Here is a 25,317-nt window from a genome sequence, read left to right as displayed (position 1 = left end):
ATTCACCCAGACTAGCAGACCAGCAAGCCCCAGAGATCCTTTTGCTTCTGTCTCCCCAGCACTGGGACTCTAGGTGTGTAGCTCCTCCTGCTTATTTACATTGGTGCTGGGGATTGAATTTGGGTCCTTACATTTGTACAGTTTACTTAGACCTATATACCACATCCGAAACTTGATTTATTCATGGGTCCTAGTGGGTGTCCATTCAGTAACTACTTGTCTTACAGCAGTGGTGTCAATGGCTGCATTGGAAAGACAGTGGTTAGTGCTTCCAGCCTTCGCATGCTCCCACAGCCCGTCTGGGAAAAACCTGGTTTTGAAGTAGCATTGGAGATTGTGGAAGAAATAAAAATAGCTCTGTATTTATACTTAAGTAGTTTTTAATACATTATCTGAGAGAGCTAGTGTCTTCTCTGCTGCCTTCTAGAGTTGTGTGTGTGAGTGTGTGTGTGTGCTTTATCCCTCTTGGTTTTTTTTTTTTTTTTTTTTTTTTGGTTTTTCGAGACAGGGTTTCTCTGTGTAGTTTTGGCTGTCCTGGAACTCACTCTGACTCACTCTGTAGACCAGGCTGGCCTCGAACTCAGAAATTCACCTGCCTCTGCCTCCCAAGTGCTGGGATTAAAGGCGTGCGCCACCACTGCCGGCTTTATCCCCCTTTTATAAGCAAAAATGTTTTGACTCTCAGCTTTCTCTGTGTCATTGGAGCTGAGTAGAATACAGATAATCCCTGAATAGATAATTTAAAATTTGTGTGTATCTTAGAATCTTCTTCCTGCTGTTACTAATATTGTAGTATTGTTGTATCCCAGGATTTTTTTAAAATCATCTTTTAAAATTCATTTATCTTAATCTTATGTGCATTGGTGTTTTGCCTTCGTGTATGTATATGTAAGAAGGTCAGATCTTGGACTTACAGACAGTTGTGAGCTGCTGTGTGGGTGTTGGGATTTGAAGCTGGGTCCTTTGGGAAGAGCAGTCAGTGTCCTTAACTGCGGAGTTACCTCTCCTGTCCCAGCATCCCAGGATTCTTAAGTGTTGCCTTCTCCAGCTGTTAATAATGCTTGACTGTTTAGACAAGTTTGACAGGTGTCTCACCTCTCTGCAGAACAACTGACGGAAAAGCTGTGTGTGTAACATGCAAGGCTGTTGAGTTCCTGTGGGTGCTTAGCTCGTCTGAATGCTATGTCAGACTTGTCCTTGACCTTCTTTCCCCAGTAATTATGTCTATACTTCCATGTTTCTTTTCTCTCCCCTAAATGAAACAATGAAAGGATGAGAGACAATGATGTCGTAGAAGAAGAGCATCGCAGGCCAGAGGACGCTCCTTCAGACCTCAGTGCCCCTCACTCCAGTGCCAGGCTGGAGAGCACACTCGAAGGCTGTGCTGCCAAGACACCTGGGGACTCTGCAGGTGACATGCCTGCTCCAGTGGACAGCTCCTTACTCTGTACTTTGTCCTCAGAGTCTCCTCAGGAAGCAGCTAGCAATGATGAGAATGGTAGAAAGCCTGACACCAACAGCAAGTCTGCGTCCCGGCCAGACGCTGGCACCAGCTCCCCAGAGGCCACTCCCTTAGACCAGGACATGTTCAACTCCTTCCATTTCTGGAGGACTCCTCTACCTAAAATAGATCTTGATAAAGAGCTCCAGCAGGACCCCGAGGAGAGACTCAGCCCAGAGAGACCAGGAGATGCACCTGCAGCCCCTCTACCAGGCTCTCCCAATATCACCATGGCTACCCGGAAGGAACTAGAAGAAATGATAGAAAACCTTGAGCCACACATGGATGACCCAGATGTGAAAGGTATGGAAGAGTCTATTGTACTAAAGGTGATTTTAAACATGCCCTTTAGACAACATTGCTGGTCTGGTTTGTGTGTCTAAGATGGCTCCTCTCTGCTGTTTGTTGTTGAATAGATGTGTTCACTCAGAAATCACCTTTTGCAGTTATTCAGTGTTTAACATTTATAATTTTTAAGTTCTGAGTTCTACTATATTCACTTTGCTCTGGGTCTTATTTTTAAAGAAGTGCTGTAGTCTATATGGTGGACATAGATTTCTGGGTTTTCACATGTAGGATGTTTTAAGAGCTTTAGACTTTTTTGTTTGTATATGGTTTAAGAGCTTTATTGTAGAAAGGCAGGGGGAAAGAGAGAAGGTAGAAAGAGAAACCGGACATGGTCACGTGGAGAGAGGGGGGAAGGGAGAGAGAGAGGAAGAGGGCTAGAGAGTGAGAAAGGTGAGGGCTAGAGAGTGAGCTTTAGACTTTTACAAGAATAATTTCTTTTTCAAATTCGTATTTTAGGGGCGGGGACATCACATACATGGCCCATGTCCTCCACTGTGGGCAGCTGAACTGGTTGTTGAGTCCTAAAGAAAGCAGTACTTCTTACCAAGCAGCAGATGCATTCCGTCCTTAAATGGGAGTGGGATGTTGTAAGGCTCCCCTTATTCCGCTGCTGGAGCTTAGGAACAGGGTTAAGAGCAGATGCAGTCAGATGGTGCTCAAATGTTCTTAAGACTAGGCATGATGATGCACACCTTTAATCCCAGCACTCAGGAGGCAAAGACAGACGGACCTCTGGGAATTCTAGGCCAGCCTAGCCTATATAGAAAGTTCTAGGCCAGACAGGTCTACATGACAATTTGTCTCTAAGAAAAAAAACAAAACAAAAAACTTTTAAATCCATAACTGCAAACTTTTGCAAATCTTCAGATGTAATACCACATTCTGGATGGTTTTTACCCTTTTTGTTCCTAAAACTAAAATTTCTAAACTCTCAGTTTGCTCAATTTTGAGAAATACCCATTTTTAAGCAAAAAAAAGTTAAATCTTAAGTAATTCTTTTAAAACAGAAACCTTTCTTTTGGTTTCTTTGTTTGTGGGGAAGATAAGATCTCATTCTGTAGCCCAGGCTGGCCCCAAGTCTTCCTGCTCCATTGTCGTGAGAACTCGGATTATTACGGTGTGACACGCCATACCCAGCTAAAACCTTGTTTAAACTTTGAAAACTGTGGTCTGTGTGTTCAGTTAGCTGCCTTCTGCACTTGTTTTCATTTACTATGATTAAGATTTCCTGTTGTAGTTTTATACCTGAAAAGCATTAAATTTTATTACATCCTTGATCCCTAATATTATTTTAATTTAACTGAATTTGATTTAAACTATCTCTCTGCACAGATGGGTATATATAATCTTGAATCCACAGGGGACAGAGAACGTGCTGTATTGTATTGTCTCTCTGAGTCTGGCTTATTCTGCGCAGCATGCTTTCTAGTTGAGACCTTAATTTTGAAGATTGACTGGGATATAGTTCCTACCAGTGGAAGCCACTGCCCTTCTGAATGAAGTTTGTGAGATGTGAGAAGTACCAGTGGCTAGTGCCACAGCGGAGGTGGAGAACAGTCTCCTAGCCCCACCTTCTCTGAATCTTAGGACAGACTGCTCAGTGACACAGCAGCGTTCTCCCTTCTTCTCGCCCATCCTCAGCTTCTGATGAGAGGAAGCGAGCCATGCCCACAGCAGCTACAGTCAAGTGTTTGATGTGTTATTTCCTTTAGCTTCTTGTTTGAATCTCGATAATCAACCTCAGTCTTAGTAAAGTTCATCTAGCTTTAGTGACTCTCATTTTATTTTCCTTAAACTTAATTTTTATGCAAAAGGCCATTCTCTAACACATTGTGGGCACTCAGTGAATATTAATAGAAATATTGAATGCACATTTTTTCAATAAGTAAAATGATAAACTTTTTAAGTTTCATAATATGTGTTTTTGGAGATGGCTAGTATATTTGACTTAAAATTATACTGTAGTTAAAAAATTTCATTATTAATCTATAGTAACTTAAGTATTTACATGCTTATATATGAATTATGCTTATAATTCAGTTATGACACCTAGAACAATTTAAATTTGTCATGTAGTGCTTTTAGATTTTATTAAAATCTGAGGACATTTTTTGTTTAATCTCTGCTAAGTAACTAGTTTCCATTGTGTTACAAAATGAGTTGAACTTTTAGAAGGGCTCAGTGGGGCTCTTTTTCTTTTCTTTTTTTTTTTTTTTTTTAAAGATTTATTTATTTATTACATGTACACTGTAGCTGTCTTCAGACACCCCAGAAGAGGGAGTCAGATCTCATTATGGGTGGTTGTGAGCCACCATGTGGTTGCTGGGATTTGAACTCAGGACCTTCAGAAGAGCAGTCGGATGCTCTTACCCACTGAGCCATCTCACCAGCCCCTCTTTTTCTTTTCTAGCCGTGTGTTATAGAGCAGGCCTTGCCTTTAGTTCTCCAGAAAGCATTGGACTGTTTTAAAAGGTGCACTCTTGATCCAGGGCTAGAAGCAAGGGTCCGACCCAGAGACCAGTGCTGTGCTGTCCTGTAAACATGGTGTCTTGACAGTAAGCCTGGGAAGAGAGGGAACGTGTCGCCACTCTAAGGGAGCAGCTCTACACAGACCAGGCTACAGCCGATTGTAAGGCACTACTGCGGAGTCAGTTTCAGACCTCCTGTGATCATTGACGGTCTTTTTTTCTCCTGTGATTTTTAATAGTGAATTAACTGCTTTCACTAGACTCCAATAGGGAAGGAAGGGGGAATCCTTTTGTTAGCTGTGAACACAGTAGGCTCTCACGACAAGTTCAACAGAAGATCCTACACAGTGAAAACCCAGAGATGGGAGAGGTCCTTTGTAAGAGTGATGTGGTGGATCTGCAGAGCTGCAGTCACAGCTGGCCTGCAGCACATGGCCAGCAGCTCACAACACATGTATGACAGGCTGGACATGCATGGATGGAAAGCAAGTCCATGGGAGACAGGGGACCCGCATGCACTCTGGGACAGTTTGTATAGTCAGCTTTGAGCACACTTCTGCTTTTGCTTTAGAAACTTGAAAGACCCCAGAGAGAGCTAAAATGATTGTCATGGTAACTACAAATTATAGCTGAAATTCTGAGAACAATGCAAATCACCAGAATGTACCACAAGTAAACACTACTATTTGCTTTATTTAGGTAATGATGACCCACCGAAGTAGAAGTTCCTTGGGCACAAGTCTTGAATGTCCATGGTCAGATACTTAATGCGTTTAGGCCGCCACAGCCGCCTCAAAAAGAGAACAGTCCCAGGAATGAGAGTGGGCTAGTGAACTGGGAACAGCTGTACTCAGGGGCACTCCTCTGTCTCAGACTCACCACGCTTTCTAAGTCATTTGCATAGCACCTGCTTTTGATAGTTTCACACACACACACACACTACTGTCTACTACCCCTTTAATCTCCCCCTGTACCCTGTCTTGCTGCCTCATCTCCCAGTGGCCACACTATAAAGATGATACCCATCTCCTTCAGCAACCATCAACAGCTGCTCGGGGGAGGTGTGGCCTCATGAGCACCCCTCTGTGTATGATGGGATGTTGGAGGGCCCCTGCTGAGTGTTCACAATCACAGCAGCCATGTCATCTCCATGCAGTTTCATGGACCCGTCCGTCTCCTTTGCTTTTAACAAGCCTGCCTTGGTGTGGGGAGGATTAGTGTAGACTCAGTGTAAGGCTAAGAGTCTGCATTGACCTCTGCAGAAGGAAGCTCCACTCTCCAAGGCAGGAAACTATACAGATGCTGTCACATATGCATAGGATGTCTTGAGCAGTAGATTTGAATTTTATGTGTGCAAGGGGAATGTTAGCTTTGGTCCCTCCCCAAAATATAAATATATTCTCTAAATTTCTCATTTATTTGGTGGGACAGAGAATCCTCTTTCTTAGTTTGAACTTTCTGTATAAGGAAGGTAGTGCTTGGTAAGTTGTTTTGGCTTTGGGCAAGCAAGAGTGTATTCCTGGGCTGGAGAGATAGCTCAGTGGTTAAGAGCACTGATTGCTCTTCTAGAGGACCTGAGTTCAATTCCCAGCAACTAACTACATGGTGGCTCACAACCATCTATAGGGGGATCTGGTGCCCTCTTCAGGCAGGTGGATGTATATGCAGCAGAGCACTCAGACATTAAATAAAATGTTTAAAAAATTGGGATCCTAATTGTTTTGGAAGCACAGTGCACACTTTTTTCCATGTGGTCTCTTGAAGGACCAGTGATTCGCCACGGTAGAAAATTGTTTGCAGCTCTCTCACAGCAGTGCCAGAAACACCCGTGTACTGATAGCAGCGTGGGGAGAGAAGACTGCGGGTGTTGTGGTTGTTCCGTTCACAGTCTCCTTTGCCCACAGCACAGGTGGAAGTGCTGTCGGCTGCCCTGCGAGCTTCCAGCCTGGATGCTCACGAAGAGACCGGAGATGTAGAGCAGCGGAGTGAGCTACAAGATGAAGTGTGTGCCACTGAGCTTCCAGACTGTAACATAAGTCACGACACTTGTGTGCCTTTGATCAGCGCTGCTGAGGAGGTGAGCTCAGTGCGTCACCAAGCGAGAGCTGCATGAGCAGTCTCTGTGGGGACCGTGGGGACCATGGCGGCCAGCACTCCAGTCAGCGCTCTGCTGTCATTCTTTCTCTAGCTCTTCCTTTGTCTAAAGTAAAAAGTTATTCTCGCCTCATCCATCCTTGTGACTTTAGCATCTTACTAAAGGCTCAAAAAAGTCAATCCTGTCTATATGACTGTTCAGATGGGTGGATGTTGATGTAGCTCACTGCAGTGAAATAGTCTTACTGGAAACAAAGCCCTTTATCAAGAATAATTAACTCTTCCCTTTTCTTTTTGGAGAGGTGCTTTGTTTCTGATCGGACCATTTCACTGCAGCAAGCAACACAGTACTCTGAGCAGAAGACCAGGACTTGAGGCCATGCTGCGGAGGGCTGTGGCATTGTCTGGACTCAAGTGTGAGGGTGGGTACTGCTCCAACATCGTCTTTGCTGCATCCACGTAGCCATTCACATGATCCTACCCTGGTTTCCTACTGCCTTGCCCTCAAGCCAGAGGCAGGTAGCGTCTATTTCTTCTCTCTCTTTCTCTCTCGCTCTCTCTCTCGCTCTCTCTCGCTCTCTCTCTTACAGACAGAGAAGGAACACCACTCATCACCAGAGTGCAGTGTGTAGACTGACCCTAGCAGCTTGAGTGATGGAGCTCAGGGAAGTGCCAGGCAGTGGGGGTGGCAAGGGCAGCATCCTTAGTGCTTTGGTCCTGCTTCTGTGGATGGCGCCTGACATGTGCAGATATGTGTAGCACTCGTGCTTCGGGGAATAGCCTGACTATGGAGGCTTGGCTGCTGTGATGCACATGCACTGCAGGGCAGGCTGAGCGTGTGTTTGTGTTCTGCAAGTATAGCTGTCAAAGCAGCTACTATAGATGGTGAGTGGGAATAGTACAGCACTGGGCGACACCCATTGCCTTCTAAGATAGTTGACTGGAAGACTCCTCCTGGTAGTTTATCTATGAGCTAATACTTTTCTCCTTTTTAAATTTGTTGTTTTAGATTGATTTAAGGTGTTTTGCCTACTTGTTTGTCTGTGGACCGGGTACTCGCAGTGCCCACAGAGGTCAGGAGAGGGCATCAGAGCTCCTAGAACTGGAGTCTAGAGGGTTGTGAGTCACCGCATGGGTGCTCCCGGCTTGATCCCAGACCCTGTGCAAGAGCAAGCGCTCTTAACCAGCCCCCATAAACTAATTTTTCTAAGACTTGTTTTAATACATTTAACAGCTGTTCCACAAGCTTGATTTAAAGCAGGGAAACCTTCTTAGGAGGCCTTCAGCATGTTTATAAACATTTACAATCCTAAAAGTTTCTCTCTCTGTGTCTCTCTGAGAGTGGTGGATGGTAAGTAACCCAGTGGAGAGTTTAATAAGGGAGGACCGTGTCCAGGCTGGGCAGTTCTTGAAGTACATTTTTCTCCTTACAGAATGCGGAGGCCACTCCTGATTATGTCCATGGAGGTGCAGACGTAAGCCCTGGCGATGGCTTCAGCCCGGATGAAGATAGGAGACCCAAAGTCCAGGTGAGTGACCAGACGTGTATTTGAGTTTGTAATCCCTCCTCCAAAGCCTGCCTGTGACTTCAGTAATCTTCCTTTGTAATCCTCGCTGGTTTAAAAGATCAAGATAGTTTATCGTGTGTGTGAAAGAAAATTTAAGCAAGTGGCAAAGCCAACACAAGCACACACATTTTCCATGTCCTGGGTTCGTGTGGGTGTGCGGGAAGATGGGGGCCCTTTTTCTTTAGGGACAGTCATCACCTGCTTCTTAGGTGCATCCCAGTGTTTTAGGGATTTTATTGGCCTTATTGTGTTTTGTTTTCGTTTTTTAGTCAGGGTCTCACTGTATAGACCATGCTACCCTCAGACTTACTGTGTATCTAGGCTGCTCATGGGTCACAGTGTCCTCTTAACAGCTATGCACCACCTTGCCTGTCACAGGCTTGTGAATTCAGGCTTATCTTTGTCTTTCCTTTCCTTTGTGGAAATGGACCTTGGTGATCTTTCTCATAATAAGCAGGCAGGAGCCTCTTAGCCTGACAGCTGCAGCCTCGTCTCCACGAGGTGCCTGTGGATCACTGCAAGCCACCCCAGCCCAGCAGGTTTTTCACATCTCTGTGTTGTCTGCCTCAGGGGAAGGGCCCTTTTTTTTTGTTTTATGTATTTTTTTTATATTTTCTCTATTTACATTTCAAATATTATCTCCTTTCCTGGTTTCCCCTCCTACAACCCCCAATCACCTCTCCCCTACCCCCTGCTCACCATCCCACCCACTCCCACTTCCTGGTCCTGGCAACAGAACATTCTTAGAAGGAGACTCCTAAGTCAGTAGTCCGTGGATATAGCTGTGTTTCTCATGGAGATTGAATCAGAATGTTTGATTAGAATCAAACTGTAAAAGTGTTTTAAAGCCAGGGCCCATAGATTTGTCATCTTCAGCACATGACATGTTTACATGGGATACAGTTCCACACTCACCCAGCTTCCACGCTCAGCAGCCTACAGTCTCTAAAACTCCCCTTCCAAAGTACATTGCACATGCATTAGCAAGACTATGTGCACATTTTCTCTCATGAATTCCAAACACATGTGTACACTTTGATTTTCTACATTTTTATAGAGGGGGACGTGGCTTTAACTCTTTGGTTTGTTTTCCTGAGCTGGTGTCTCGCCATGTAGTTCTGGCTTGCCCAGAGGGCCACCTGCCTGCTTCTTCCTCGTGAGGGTTAGGGTTGGTATTAAAAGTGTGGACTGCCAAGCCCAGCTCCAGTGTAAGTTTACAATTACCATAGAAGGAATGTGGCTTCAACTTTTTCTTTATTTTGACATACTTCTGGTACAACATGTAGTCCAAGCTGGCTTTAGAATTGATCCTCCTGCCTCAGCCTTCCGAGTGCTGAAGGACAGGCACACACTGTCATGCCCTTGCCAGGAAGCATGTTGGTAATGATATGGTTATGGCAGAAACTCAAGGAGACGCCATAGCCTCCACCGTAATGTACTTTTCAATTTAGTGACAGCAATTCTGACCTGTTTTAAGAGGCTTTTTATTTATATATGTATGTGTGCACACATATATACATTTGCTTAGTACATGCTATTTTTTAGTGTATGTTTTGACATGTGTGTGCATGAGTGTGGAGGCCAAAGGTTGATTTTGAATGTCTTCCTCAACCACCCCCTACTTGGATTTTTGTTTGTTTGTTTGTTAGTTTTGAGACAAGGTCTTTTGCTGATCCTGGAGTACACCAATTTGGCTAAACAAGTTGGCCAACAAGACCCCGGTAATCCCTTCTCAGTCACTAGATATCTCAGTTTTTGAAATTAGTATTGATATATTTTAAAATTAGTCACATTTATGTCTAACCTGCTGAAAACTTACTTGAATGTTCCAATGTGCTATGTCCCCTTTTTTTTTTTTTTTGGTTAGGATGTTGTACCACAAGCGTTACTGGATCAGTACTTGTCAATGACCGACCCTTCTCGAGCACAGACAGTTGACACTGAGATCGCTAAACACTGTGCATATAGTCTGCCGGGTGTGGCCCTGACTCTTGGCAGACAGAACTGGCACTGCCTGAGGGAGACTTATGAGACCCTAGCGTCGGACATGCAGGTGAGTGAGCACTGAAGAGTCTGGAAGGCAGCATATGGTTTTATTTTATTTTATTTTATTTTATTGGTTTTCACAATCTGAAGACTTCTGTGTCCCAACAAATGGTTGGTGTTATAGAGAACTGTGACAGCTTAAAGCAGTACCAGAAAGCACTTGTCATTGTAGTCATGTATCGTCCAAGTTTATCATAGGTGATGCTAGAGACTAAAAGATATGGTACCTCCCTAACAGTCCTGCTGTAAGCGCTCATTTCTCACACCTTAACAGAGCTGTATACTGGTCCTGAGGTTTGGTGCCTGGGTGCCCAGAGATTTGAAATGCACACATCCTTTGAAAGCATACAGAATAAAGGGTTGTGTGGACATCTGGCTTTTCTTCTGTCTTTCTAGGCTTTGACTTCAGTACCCCTTGTTCACTCTGATTTTTGTGTGCCCTCTACACATCCCAAGAAATAAACCCAAACAAAAGGCCAATAGTAAAAACCCAGTTCTGTCAGTTATTAAGCTGTTACCTTGTTATTAAGCGGCAGTTGTTGGGACTGGCCTGCCTAGATAGTAAGTGCTCATTACCCATTCAGGGCACCAAGGCTTGGCTCAGCTTCCTAACTGTGGCTATGGGCAGGGAAGGAAGCCCAGGACCCAGTTCATCTCGGGGTTCTGTCTCCTGTCAGCAGTTCTCGGGCTCTCTGCATTCCAGCCCTTACATGCCCTGTCTTTGTAGTCCCTCCTCCAGGATATGTCTGCTTTTGTCTCTCTCAGATGGGTTACCATGAACGGGTTTGTTTACCAATGAGTGTGTGCTATACACACAGAGGACTCTTTATTTTTGTTTCTTAAATTACCAGTTCTGTACAAATAAGTTTTGGGTTTTCTCCAAGATCGCACAGTACAACACTCTGGGGGGGGGGGGGAGGTGTTGTATGGGTGGCACAGAGTAATGTTTAATACAAGTGGCCAGCAGCAGTTCAGGGGTCCAGTGTTCAAAGAACTACACAAGTTAGTAGTGACTCCCAAACATGTTTTCCCTCACAAGGGAAAAGGGAACAATAAGTACCATAGCAGGATCTGAAAATTTATCACAACTTTTGACACATGGTAGAATTTTAAACTTGGTATCTGTTAATTCTAACCTGATGTGATTTTTTTTTTTTTTTTTTTTTTTGGTTTTGTTTGGAGATGAGGTCTCAACTCTGTAGCCCTGGCTGACCTGGGACTATGTATATACTCAGGCCAGGCTGGTCTCAAACTCACAAAAGTCCAACTGCCTCTGCCTCCCAAAGTTCTGGGATTAAAGGCATGATGTAATTTTTTAATTGTATCTGTGCATGTGTGCATGTGGGGGCTGTGGGGGAGATACAGGATGGAGAGCATTGCCTGGATTCAGGTCTTTGCTGTCTGTCAGCTGTGGGATCAGTGGGTCTAGCACAGCTCATCTTGCCTGTGCACAGTGAGCTGTCACCTTCCTGTTGCTGGTTGGACTTTCTGAGATTCCTAATGTTCAGAGTACACAGCACTTTGTGTTTAGATCTCTCACAGTTTTTATTCCTACAGTGGAAAGTTCGAAGGACTCTAGCCTTCTCCATCCATGAGCTTGCGGTGATCCTCGGAGACCAGCTAACAGCTGCAGACCTGGTTCCAATCTTCAATGGATTTTTAAAAGACCTCGATGAAGTCAGGATAGGTGTTCTTAAACACTTGCATGACTTTCTGAAGGTAACTTCTAAATCCTTTTGCATAAATACATAAAATATATACTAAAAGTCTATTTAAGCCTAAATTCTGGTTTCCTTTTCTTTTTTATTTTATTTTATTTTATTGTGCTAGCAGTGTTTCTTAATAAAGAAATATAGCTAAAAGTTTTTGTTAGCTGTGGTATGACACGCTTTTCTAAGTGTGTTGCAGCTTGAGGATAACATGATGTGGACACTGTCCATTGTGGTATTAAGGTTGCTCACCTTTGTATGGGGTCTGCTCGATTTCCTTGAGAACCAGCCATTCTACAAGGTAGTTAGTAAGACACTGGAAAGGCAAAGCTTTGCGTGCTGTGGATTTCCTATCCTCAACTGTACACCACATAGGAGTCGTGTGTCTGTCTGTCTGTCTGTCCTAAGTGTATGTATGTGCAGAATGTGTAGTGGTCAGAAGAGGTGGCTGGGTCCCTGGAACTGTAGTCATCGCCCACAGCAAGAGCCCCAGTGCTTACCACTTGAGCACTTAGCAGCCCAGTGGGCTCTCTGGCCCACACTCCCCTTTTCAAACAAAGGAAAGGATGAGGAAGCAAAAGATGGAGCTCACATTCCAAACCCTAGGGATGGGCACTAAAGATGGGCAGATTGCAGGAGGTAATGGGCCAGCTAGCCAAAAAAGGCAGTAAAAGACCTTGTCTCAGGAATAAACTTAGCACCATTGCTAACTCACCGTGTTCTCTTCTGGCCTCTGCATGTGTGTGTGCCTATGTGGTGTGTGCACACAGACACTCACAGTGAAGTAGAGCTGCCATGTATCTTTAGGATAATTACTACATATTTTAGTTAATAAAAGCATTTTGTTTTGTTACTTCAGCTTCTTCACATTGATAAAAGACGAGAGTACCTTTATCAGCTCCAGGAGTTTTTGGTGACAGACAACAGTAGAAATTGGCGCTTTCGAGCTGAACTGGCAGAGTAAGTTTTAACAGCTTATTGGCACTGTCTTGTAGGGGTAGGTTTATCTTATCTCTACCTTTTTATGCTTCTTCCTGGCCTCATGCCCCTCACGTCCTGAGGCTTCATTCTTTCTCATCTTACCTGCCTTGCTGCCCTGGCTGCCATGGAGTTGGGTATTAATGGGCATCCATTGGCAGGTGCTGTCCACACACTGTGACTGAGGTGGGCTGGGGTGTTAGTGCAGTTGGCCTTTTTTGGTGTTCTGTCCCATCCTCGGCTCCCAGCTGTCCCTGCGCTCAAGTACTGGTGCGTGTACATATGTACTGGGGAGTCTCCCCTCTGGCTCACCTTAGTCCGTGCAGGCCTTTGGCTCCTGGGCTTTCTAAGAGGTTTTCCCCTCCCTGGCACCCAGCTGTGGCTGCCTGTGGCCAGCCTTCTGCACATGCAGGCCTGTCTCCTCTCCCCAGCAGTAAGCTGTGCTGACTTGCCTCAACATCCATTTTTAAGCTTACATATGTATGTTGTTTTGTCTTCATGTGTTATCTGTGTACCACGTGTGCCTGGTGCCTATAGGCATCGAAAAGGGGCGGCACCCTCTGGCACTGGAGTTCAGGTGGTTGTGAGCTATCTGGTTGCTGACTGCAGCTCAGCTGGGTTTTTATCACATTTTGGAAAGTACTTCTTACACACACTCATCCCTTAGGTGATGCAGTTTGTGTCCCCAGGGGCTGGCCTCTCTGGGGTTTAATGTCAGGAGAGGATTGGTGTCAGGCGGAGGCAGCTCACCCTGTTGCCCATAGCAAACCCTGCTGGAGTCTTGAGCACTGAGTGCTTGGAAGGCTCCTGCTGCGTGCTCCAGTTTTCCACTGAGCTCATTTGTGCCTTGGTGGAGTCTCCCCGACTTCTAAGCCAGTGTAGGAGGGAGTCCACGTGCCAGTGAACAGATAAAGAAACATTTTGCTGTTTCCATTCCTAAACGCTTTTAGTTTATTTTGTTGGCTATGTGTAATATGAGAAACTGCTTATTTAGCATATGATGCTAGTGGCTGGAGGTGGAAACGATGTGGTATTGCTACTGTCCCAACACAGGAGAGGGAAACAGGGAAGCGCCCATGTGTGGGCATGGAGTCAGTGTAGCTGTGTGCTTAGTGCACACATAGACTCACACGCGCCATACCGTGCCACCGAGGATCATGGGGCCCCAACTCACAGTACAGCCACACTGCACACAAATCGCCATCCCCAGCCCTGCAGCACACAGTGTTCCTGGGGAAACTATAGGCATGGAAGCCCCCTTCTGTGTATTCCAGCCTGGAGGGTGCCCAGCACGGAAGTCAGCCTGGTTACAGAGTATCTAAATGATTGATTAGCCTGGTGTCTCATTTTTAAACCTCGGTTGAGTTGACCGTTTCGTTGTTGTTGTGTCTCTGCAGACAGCTGATTTTACTTCTAGAGTTATACAGCCCCAGAGATGTTTATGATTACCTGCGACCCATCGCTCTGAATCTGTGTGCAGACAAAGTCTCTTCAGTCCGCTGGGTCTCCTACAAGTTGGTATGTTTGTGCTTGTTGGCCTTTGCATCTGTGGTGTGTCCGTTCCGAGGACAGGAGACGAGCCTTACATTGTTTCCTTCTAGGTCAGTGAAATGGTGAAGAAACTCCACACAGCAACACCACCAACCTTCGGAGTAGATCTCATCAATGAGCTGGTAGAGAATTTTGGCAGGTGTCCAAAGTGGTCTGGTCGACAAGCCTTTGTCTTTGTCTGCCAGGTAGGGAAGGCCTGGGGAGCCCTGCTCGTGAGACTCCTCCCAGTCCTGCCTCTCTCTCCGAAGCCTTTTCTATTACCATGAGAAACTGAAGTTGCTCTCTGGCTGTCTTTCATGAGGTTGCATGCTCCTCCAAGTTAGGCATTTGTTGGTTTCATTCAGCCAGCACGTCCTCAAGCTGGCATAGGCACATATGCACGAGCGCCACAACACTCCCTCCATACATCACAGTGCCCACCAGAAGGCAGGTCGGAAATAAATGGGTCTGTTTAAAGCCAAGCATGGTAGAGTGCACCTGGATTCTCAGCACTTGAGAAGTGGACAGAGAAGATCCTGACCTAAATGATCTAAATGGAATGGGGGAAGGCAGTTGAAATTTACCTTATGATAACCCTAAGACTCAAAGATAGGGGCTGGAGAGATGGCTCAGTGGTTGGTAGCACTGACTGCTCTTCCAGAGGTCCTGAGTTCAATTCCCAGCAACCACATGGTGACTCACAACCATCTGTAATAGAATCCAATGCCCTCTTCTGGTGTGTCTGAAGATAGTGACAGTGTACTCATATATAATAAATAATTCTTTAAAAAAAGAAAAGACTCAAAGATAAAAACTTCCGACTGCTTTTACCACCACCAAGGGCAGGGGTACCATTTCTAGTAGAAACAAAATGGCTTTACTCTGATGGAACATCATAAGACGTCCTGCAGCATCATATGGTAGTGTTTGGGGTCCCATGTACCTTGTGCTTGGTGGTGGCTGACAGTCACACTTGTCTCTCCCGCCAGACTGTCATTGAAGACGACTGCCTCCCCATGGACCAGTTTGCTGTGCACTTGATGCCACATTTGCTGACCTTGGCAAATGACAGGGTTCCCAATGTTAGAGTGCTGCTGGCGAAAACCCTGCGACAGACTCTGCTGGAGAAAGGTGGGTGGTGCTGGTAGGATTGTGAACAGTAAGGAGGGTCACAGAGGCCAGGCAAGCATGGCACACACCTTCAATGCCAGCACTTGGAAGGCAGACACAGAGGCACGTGGGTTTTGTGAGTTGGAGGCTAACCTGATCCAGTATAGCCAAGGCTACACAAAGAAACTCTGTCTTGAAAAACATAAGTGGGAGTTGGGAGGGTATTTTAATGAAGACACTGGTGTTTGGGTGAAAGTCTTTTATTCTGGGCATAGGGCATTTTTCTAACCTAAAACTTAAATCTTATAATTTTGGTGATACGGTGTTTGGGGGCATGGTTCAGTTTATAAAGTGTTTGCTCTGCAGGCAAGAGGATCTGCATTTGCTCCCAAGAACCTATATAAACACGTGGGTTGTGATAGTGTGCATGTGTTGGAAGGCAGAGTTGGGTAGATCTCTGGAACTGAGTGGCCATCTAGGCTAGCCAAACTGATAAGCTTAAAGTTGAGTTAGAAAGCCTGTCTCAAAAAAAAAAAAAAGGGGTGTGTGTGTGTCACTGTCTTAGTTAGGTTTTCTATTGCTTGACCAAAAAGCAAGTTAGAGAGGAAAGAATTTATTCAGCTTACACTTCCAAGATCATAGGCCACCATTGGAGGAAGTCAGGACAGGAACTCAAGCAGGGCAGGAACCTGAAGGCAGGAGCTGATGCAGAGGCCATGGAGGGTGCTTCTTACTGGCTTGCTTCCCATGGCTTACTTAGCCTTTGTTACAGAACCAAGGACCACCTACCCAGGGATGGCACCACCCACCATGGGCTGGGCCCTCCCCCATTGACCACTAATTGGAAAAATACCTCCAGCTGGATCTTATGGAGGCACTTCCTCAACTGAGGCTCCTTCCTCTCTGAGGACTCCAACTTGTGTCAAGTTGACACACAGAGCCAGCCAGTACAATGTGGGAAGTAGTCCAGGGACAATACTGAGGGCCAGTTCTGGCCTCCATACACACATAGTGCATTCATACATATACAACATTTTCAGGACGTAAATAATGGGAAGCAGCCAAGCTCCTCAGCAGGGTCAAAGGAGGCTGCCAAGTCCCTCTACAGGGCTCCATGTATACAGGGCTGGCGTGCCCATCGTGAAGACACTCCCTGCAGCTTGCACTTGACTGTGGGCATTGTGGCCAGGCACCTGGCAGCGTGTGTTCTGTCGGTTTTAGTACTGTGGCTGCCTTCTCCAAATGCCACATAAAGTTGAGCGTGAAAGTTCACGGACAAGGTATGGAAGAAATGTAGAGTAAATCATAGGTCAGGAATAAGCCAATACTGCTTTTTTTTCCTTGCTTTTTTTGTATATTTTTACTGTTTTGTCTTGTTTTGTTTTGTCTTGTTTTTTGAGACCGGGTTTCTCTGTGTAGCCTTAACTCTGTAGGCAAGGCTGGCCTCTAACCCAGAACCCAGAGATCCACCAGCCTCACCTCCTGAGTGTTGGGATTAAAGGTGTTCATTACCACTGCCTGGCTCTTCCCCCAATCCCATATACATTTTCAAAAGAACAGTAAAATGGCTTTCCCCCTTAGAAAAAGGGTCTGGGTATGATTGGTGTTTATCTGCTGTTTTCCTTTTTCTGAGCTGAAAATGTTTTAATAAACATGAGCTTGCTCACCATCAAGAGATTTTTGCCTATCACCAAAACAATCAATCTCACAATCCCTCTTAAGTTAGTGCTTCTTCTCCTGCAACGGTGAGCGTACAGATGGCTGAGTCCACGCACTGTGCTTACTCTCCGAGAACGATTGTGCAGGCCGTGAGCCTTTTGCACCTGACTGTACTTGACTAAACTCCCAAACACCGAGACTAACGTTGTGTCCTGCACGCCATTTCCAGAGTACTTCTTAGCCTCTGCCAGCTGTCACCAGGAGGCCGTGGAGCAGACGATCATGGCCCTGCAGATGGACCGGGACAGCGATGTCAAGTACTTCGCAAGCATCCACCCCTCCAGTACCAAACTCTCTGAAGATGCAATGAGCACAGCTTCCTCTACCTACTGACCCACGGTGTCCATCCTGCATCCGCAAGAGCCTGGCCTCGACTGCCTGCACCACTCGGGACAGCTGTGGTGGGGGCCTTCCTCCTGCCAACTCATCCGCAGGTGCAGGTTGCCTACTCCCAATACCAGTGGTTTTAAGAGTCAAGAGAGAGTACAGTAAACACTATTATCCTACCTTGACTTAAGAGAAAGTAAATCTCAGAGGATTATCATTGTCACCAAAGCCTTAACTCCTTACTTCATCTTCCTGACTGATGGCTTGAATTGGCAGAGCATTTTCCCTTCGGGAAGGATGAGGTTCCCAGAGACCTGCATTGCTTTCTTCTGGTTTTATTTAACGGCTGATAAATGACATTCTTACGGCCAGAAGGTGGATGTGCACCGGACAGGAAAGGCCTTCAGTATTAGCCTAAGCATTTCTTCTAGGTGCTGAGCCTGTTCAGCTCCTTGGCTGCCCTGCCCAGCCCAGCCCAGCGTGTGAATAGTTCTTGGCGTGTATAAATGACAAAGGAGTTTTTCCTCTCCTAAGGGCTTGATGTTAACACTAAATAGAATCTGATTTTGACTCCTAATGCAGCACATTGCTGTATACATTTACAGAATGTTTGCAGAATCTCTCCTGATATTTTTCATGCTGGTCATGACCTGAAGGAAATTTCTTAGCACGAATCTTGTGTCAGGTATTTTTAACTTGATCATGGTCAGCTCTGAGGTGCAACTTTTTCTTCCCATGCTGCACCCCTGTGACCACTCTGGGGCCTGCAGCCTTAATCATGCTGTTAGAACTGTTGTGGTACAAGTTCCAAATAAAATTTATTAATAGGATCTATAAAGAGAGACACCACCCACTTTGTTTTCTAAATGTCTACAAATAAATGCAGTATGTGGCCTGTATTACTTAGCATAAGATGGGAGAAAGGCATTTGTCTTTAGCTCAGTGTTCACCTGTCAGCCCTCCTCTTGGCAGACAGCAGCAGCCTGAAGTCCAGGATACTATGAACAACCACCTACTCAGTGCACCATGGAAGGAAGCAGCCAGGGCAGGTGCTTCCTTGGGTTCACTTCAGGACTGACCCTCCCTTAGGATGTTAAGCCTTAGCTTCAATCCACGACCCCTTCAGTCTTGCAGCTTCCACAGTGGGAGAGCCCACACCTTCACGGGTGGCCCCTGACCTCTGCAGGAGCTGCAATCCAGGTAGGTGGTTCCAGTCCTCTGCTGCTCCGTGGGACTGACTCACCCTCTCACACCTTTCAAAACCAGGCCACATGAAACAGCTACCAAACCTGAGATGTAGATTTGCCCACCCTGGACCACACCTTGTATGTGCTTCCCAACTCAGTATGTTGGTCTCATTGTCCAGTGACTAGCATCAGTTGTCCCAGTAAAGCCAAAGGTTTCACTCATTCTTGTTAATCACAGCTCCTTGTTCAGCCCTAGCTTAACAAAACGAGATTCTTTATTCAAAATGTCACACAAACAACAGTAGTCTTCGAGGACTCTGAAACTTCACAAGTCAGGCCCCCACTGCTGGTATTTCTCTCAGTATTTCCCACGGTTCCACAGAATAGCTCACTGAGCCATGAGCCTCAACAGCTTTTGCAGACCAGCATTCCTAATCCATCTGAAACTCTCCCCTAAACAGCGCAGCCTCTTCTGTCTGTCCCAGCAGGGCTCCACCCCAGGAGCTCCCTCCATCCTAGTCTGCTTTCCAACGCTGTGAATAAATACCACGGTCAGAAGCAGCCTGGGAAGGAACGGGTTCATCTCTGCTGACAGGTTACAGTTCATTATGGAGGGAAGGCGGCCAGGGCAGAAGCCTGGAGCAGGAACTGAAGCAGACACCGGAGGGGCACAGCTCACCAGCTCAGCGTGTTTATATACCTCAGGCCCACACTGGGCTGGGCACCCCATGGCAATCATTACAAGAAGAAATCCAGTCTGATGGAGGCAGACCCTTAACTGACATCCTAGACAAAGCTGGTATCTTGTCCAGTTGTCAAAACCTAGCACAGGAAAGAGATGGCTGATTGGGTTTGTGTCTTCATCCCAGTCCATCACTGATGGAACCCAGGAGGGACACTGCTGTTCCCCGTGGCTTACTCAGCCCACTTTGTTGTACAGTTCAGGACCATCTGCCCAGAAAGTGTCACACAGGCATCTCTGATGGAGGCTACTTTCCTCCTAGTGACTCACTTGTGCCAAGCTGACCAAAAGTAACCAGCACACCATGTCACCTTTTAATGTCAGTTCCTCAGTAGCTGACATGGCGAGAATGTCCAGAAGCAGCCAGAGCTGCCAGAATGGCAGTCTCCTAAAAAAAGAAACTTGGCCATAAAACTTGCAGAGCCAGGTCTCTCAGGGGAAAACAACAGCAAACCAATTAGTACTTGAAGTAATTTTCCTGATGTAAAAACAAGTACAGATGTCATGTATTCCCATGACAGTTTATGACTAGTACATAGTAGTAATAAATACCTTGTAGCTACTTTGTACTGTGCAGCTAACCTTGGGGGAGCCTGTAGGCTGCTGAGTAGGCGAATGCTCAGCTTCTCACCCCAAAATGGAGTAAAAGAGGCTATTCTGGAGCCAGATGTAAGTGCTCACGGAACAGACGTAGCTCCCCACAAACACCACATTCCAATATGGCAAAGTTTCGTCAAGTTTTTCTAGTAAGGAGACAAAGGTGGTAAATTGAGATACATTTTCAGCTACACTGGTGGAAACACCAGGCGGGTGGGTCGAGCACACCTGACCTCTGCTGCAGGACTCAGGTTCCCTAGCCACAAGCTCAGTGTGTGTGCTACTGGAAACGAATGGTTTGCCGAGAATTCATTGTGAGGAGTTTTGATAGTGACAGTGAACAAGGAATGGCTTTCAGAGAAACTAAGAGGAGCACAAGAGAATTTGGTTTTGGTCTGCAATATTTGAACTCCCTGGTCACCATTTGGTCTTGGATCTTTAGTAACACTGTAGCCCCTCCCCACTTCTGTTCCTTGCAGAGAAGCCACAGTCTTCAGAGGCAGCTTGCTCACCTCTCCCCAGCCGGTCTCTCTCCCCTTTGTTTACAAGTATTTGCAGTTTCTGACTTAAGCAGCAACAGAGACTGTCGCCTGTGTCCTTTTGCTGACTGCCTCCTACTCCCTTATCCCACCCCGGAACTAGAGTTCCTGCTTGCGTGCGTGGTTGCCCAGGGAATGGCCATTTCTTTGGTACATAACCTTTTTCCTGAAGCTTTGGGAGTTAACCATGATACCAACGCTTTAGATTTTCTTAACCCCCTAGAACTTCAAATAGAGCAGCTATCCCAGTGGAGCAACAATTGTAAAATTGGCAGCTTTTGTCAAAGACAAAAGTTGGCTCATCTGGCTGCTTGGCAGGCAGTAGGCAGCATGGCCCCAGGGCTCTTTAATGCTTTCTCTACTTAGAGCTGGAATTTTGAGATCTACCTACCTGGGGTCTACAGCCTACAGCCCCAGACAGCAGCCAGGAGGATGAGCATACAGCCCAGGGAGAATCTCTTCCTCCATATCTACCTATCCTGACTATGCTGGAACCCCCCAGGCCCAGGGTAGTGACCATAAATGCCGCCATTTGGAAAAGGCTGGGCAAGTGTCAGCTTGGCCCTGGGTCACGTTCATGTAAAATGCTAGGCAGCAGTGATGTGTGCCCAGGGGTGTGGGTGGAGGGGCAACGAAGCAGGACTCTAGAAGCTCAGTCCGGACGAGAAATAGGTTCGTGTACTCAATGGAATACTATTCAGCTGTAAATAATGAAAGCATTAAACTTGCAGGTTAAGTGGGCAGAACTAGAAAATAGTATACTGAGGTAACCCAGCTCCCCCCACCACCACCACCCAAGAAAACAAACGTAATGTTTGTTTTCTTATTTGTAGATGGTAGCTCCGAATCTTCAGATGCAAATATACCTGGAGTAATTGGATACCAGAGAAATGGGACGGTGTTGTGAGAAACACTAGATGGATAGAGACCTATCTGCAGGAGAGGGAGAAGGGGTAACGAACACTAAGGCTACCAGAAAAGCCACAGAGAACACTGACTGCGTCATGAATCAAAATTACAGAGCCAGCTGTGGTGCGCACCTTTGCCGCTCGGCACTCAGGAGGCAGAGGCAGGTGGATCTCTGAGTTTGAGGCCACAGCCTGATCTACAGACTTGAGTTTTAGGATAGCTAAGCTATAGACTTTGTCAGAAAACCTTATCTATGTTAACATACAAACACGTAAGTTCATATGTAGTTCAATGGAAGTTTTGCCAATTAGAGTGATACTTCCTCCAAAATACACAGAACAGCTAACAGACATAATCTCAGTGCTGGGCACAGGGAGCCTCCTTTAGAGTTGCTGACCAAGGGGATGGAGGGGGGAGTCCAAGAGATCCCCAAACAATACAGGCCTTGTTGTCATCCTTTATGCCGTCCAGGAAAAAAAGACAAACCCTACTGCTGAAGTCACCACACACTTCCAACACAGGATTTAACCTGGAAGCCTTCTCGCTGGGGACTGGCTCTCAGGATGGAACCATGGAAGCTGCCCACAGCAAAGCTATCATCAGTACCATCTTGCTGTAATACATCAGTGACCAACATGTTGAAGTAATGGCTCATACATCCTATGGGTAACCAGCATTCGCCTTGTTGGACTTAAGGCCCACTTAATAGAGAATCCATGCCTAGCTCTATGAACTCAGCCAGGTACCACCTATGCCTGATGAGGACCTGGAACCCAGAGGGCCTGCAGCCACTTCCCTCACCAGGGTCATTCTAAACTCATCCCCATAACCACAGATTGCCAAAAGCTCCTTTTTTGCAGCAGGCAGAGATTACAGAAAGCCACAGCTGGTGATATGCAGAGATGGACTGAGGGATGTTTGATCCAATCAATGTATCTGCAATACGATCTGTACACTGAAGGCTGGTGAGCAGGATAGGGAGGGGGAGAGGGTAGTCTAAGCCAGAGGACCAGGACATCTGTCTGACAGTCTCTTCTTAAACCGACAAAAGGACAGACACACAGAGGGAAGAGGTGATAGGATCAAAGTATGCTATACATGAAATCCCATAAAAATATACTTACTATGTAAAAAGATATTTAGTACTAATAACAATCAAGAAAAGACACCAATGTCAGCCGCTGGCCTCCACACACCATACATACAGTAATAGACTTACAAACATACCACAGACATACAATAACACACAAAATAAACTGTTGATACAGTATTGACTGTCCCTTGGCGCTTCATGACAATATGCAGATCATGTCCTCAGGAAATGCCTATGCCTTAAAGCCCTACACTAGGGACTAAATCTAATAAACCTTTTGAAATGAGGATTTTTTGTTTTGTCAATGAGAAATGAAGCCCTACAGGATAAAATTGCTTACTGGAGGTGAAGCATGCAAGCTATGTATTTCCTGTGCCTCCCTGAAAGCCGTTTCTCACAGCTGAGAAACCCAATCCCCAACACTACCATGTCTGGTAAATAATGTATGTATGTACTTCACCTGAAGTACATACACACCAGAAGAGAGGCAGGAGCCTGTACCTTGCTTAAGACATCACCAGAGGACATGGTAATGAGCAGATGTGAAACAGTTTTAAAAATTAACTACAGCTCACTGCAAATGAAGCTAATCCTCTTTCCTCTGTCAAACTAGAACCACCTTTCATGGGTCATACTAATTGAATGGTGGCAAAACCCCAGATCATAGGGGACAAGCATCCAGACTGGAGTTGGGCAGTGGGGGACGTGGACACAGCAGCAGCACCTTACTGCTCTGCAATGGGAGCCTGCATATGGGAATTTAAGGACCCTGCTGCTTGGTCCTTACTTCCTGGGTCTCCTGAAGTCCAGTATAGAACCATTTACTAATTATGCATCATCTTACAAGTGTGAAATCTTATCACGATCTCTCTACCCAGTTGATAGGGGTCTTTGATTTGTGCCTCCACTGAAGAGTATCAACTAAGCTTAGATCATACCCAGATGAATAAAACATTAGCAAAATGACCTGGAGGAAGGCTCCAGAAAGCCCAGTCTTCAGCTGGATTCACCAGCCAGGGTGTATGTATGTGTGTATATATATATATATATATATATATATAAATTACATATATAATTTGTGTGTGTGTGCACTCCTGCGTGAGCACACATGTGCGTGTGAAATGAGAAAGCTGATATCTGTGTCCTCTGTCACTATGCTTTACTTTTGGAGACAGGGCTGGCCTCTGAAGGCAGAGCACACTGACTCCCCTAGAGCAGCTACCTAGCATCTGCAGGATCCTCATTTCCACCAGGGTAGAATTACAGGTGCTCCCAGCACTCCTGGCTCCTTACATAGACACTGGAATCTATACCTAGGACTTCATGCCCAGTGTTGTTCAGTACAGAGCCGCCTACAGAGAAGAGCACCGTGAGAGCCATGGGTCCCTGCTTGGGAACTGATCCTCATCGGGGGGGGGGGGGGGGGGCCCATCTCCAGATCCCTGCCTGAAGTTAGATGTCACAGCAGGGTATCTGTGAACCTTCTGTAAACCCCCATAAATTCTGTGGTACAGTTAAACTATACAAGCTACCGATTCAGATGTTTGTCATACATCTCTAGCATGCTAGCTGCTCGAAGTCCTCATTTCACATTTAAAATGCAAACCTCTGTAACCTCTAACAACTGGGCCAAGATGTCTGGACTTGACCTAGAAGGCAGAGCTTGCTTTCCCAACAGCACCAGGAAACTGTCAGGTTCAGGAACTGCACACAATCTGAGCAAACCCTTCCAGTCAGCACCAAGCACGGTGGGCCGAGGGCCGAGGTGGAATAAGGCTTCGCACTGGCTCTCCACCTTGGGCATCTCCACCTGCTTCGTGCCATATGCTGGCTGTGCAATTATTTCAGAGACAAGAGTGGACAAGAAGAAGCCTTTTTTTTTCTTCTCTCAAATGGCTGTTGAATTTATTTCCTTGATCAATAATGGTCCTGGCAAAAATTAGTTAACCAACATTGAGACATTTGTAATGAAATACTAATTTTAAAAACCCATGATACCTTGATAGAAATTAGAGTTTACACAAACAAAAAGAATTCTTCAATATTGCCAGCAAATATAAAGTGGATGTTGTACACCTGACGGGATGCAGCAAGGCGTTTGTACATTTATATTTGACACCTGACCATATTTCCAGTCACCATAATATCTTCTCTCCAGATTTAAAAAAATAGTATGCTGATTTCTATAACAAAGCTTTTTTCCGTACAAAAATCAAATAATGGCCAACAAGTCACGACAGTGCAATAGGCAGAGGCGAACAAAAGACAGGCGCTGAAATAAATACTAACTAGGAGGAGACCAGAGCCCTCCTGTGGGTTTGTCGCTCACGTTACAGTGTGGGATTGTGTTCAGAGCCACAGGGGACCTCCCTGGGGCCACTCATCTGACAGTGAGATCTGGCTGCCTAAGAGGCAGGCCTCCCAGACTGGGAGCAGTCATCTGAGTTAGAAGCAAACACCAGGTGGGGTCAGTCACAGCTACCGGTTTGCTTTTCTTCCTTCGCTCGGTTCTGTCAGTCCTTAAGCAGCCCCTTGAGATGACACGGAAAGGTGAACGTTCTGCGTGAGAGCATTTACATGGCTTATCCTGGCAGAGGTGTGTATCCTAGCCCAAGCTAGCAGCTGAAGTCACTGTGGTTTTCCTGGAAGGTCAGTGTGGAGAAGGAAGGGTTCTGGTTTGAGAAGCTTCCTGTGCAACGCCTCAGAGTCAAGGTGGTCACCTCTGACCACCTCAGAGAAGAGGCCTTTGCTGATCCCTGGCAGTGAGTGAGTGGCTTGCACTGCCCAGGCTGGTGGCAGGCTGCACAGGTAACTTCTGTCTGCCACCAACCTGGGCCGTCCTGACTCATACT

At 46.0% G+C, this 25,317-nt stretch overlaps 1 protein-coding gene across 7 annotated transcripts in view; it reads left to right on the top strand.

The window, feature by feature from the left end:
* Window positions 1-18,310, top strand: part of Ppp4r1 (protein phosphatase 4 regulatory subunit 1) — a 58,860-nt gene extending 40,550 nt beyond the window's left edge. For all 7 annotated transcript variants that reach the window (XM_029471123.2, XM_085832683.1, XM_021186552.2 and 4 more), the window contains 10 exons: window positions 1,272-1,804; window positions 6,222-6,394; window positions 7,845-7,940; window positions 9,847-10,032; window positions 11,583-11,744; window positions 12,594-12,694; window positions 14,110-14,230; window positions 14,314-14,448; window positions 15,232-15,373; window positions 17,241-18,310. In XM_029471123.2, coding sequence (XP_029326983.1) covers window positions 1,272-1,804; window positions 6,222-6,394; window positions 7,845-7,940; window positions 9,847-10,032; window positions 11,583-11,744; window positions 12,594-12,694; window positions 14,110-14,230; window positions 14,314-14,448; window positions 15,232-15,373; window positions 17,241-17,404 — 1,813 coding nt within the window. In that variant the 3' untranslated portion in view covers window positions 17,405-18,310. The remainder of the gene's footprint in view (window positions 1-1,271; window positions 1,805-6,221; window positions 6,395-7,844; window positions 7,941-9,846; window positions 10,033-11,582; window positions 11,745-12,593; window positions 12,695-14,109; window positions 14,231-14,313; window positions 14,449-15,231; window positions 15,374-17,240) is intronic.
* Window positions 18,311-25,317: the final 7,007 nt, after the last annotated feature.

This window comes from Mus caroli, unplaced genomic scaffold, assembly GCF_978045245.1.
Source record: "Mus caroli unplaced genomic scaffold, Mus_caroli_1 scaffold_18, whole genome shotgun sequence".
Lineage (NCBI taxonomy): Eukaryota > Metazoa > Chordata > Mammalia > Rodentia > Muridae > Mus > Mus caroli.
The sequence above is the reverse complement of the archived record's forward strand: the minus strand, read 5'-3'. Positions and strand labels throughout refer to the sequence as shown.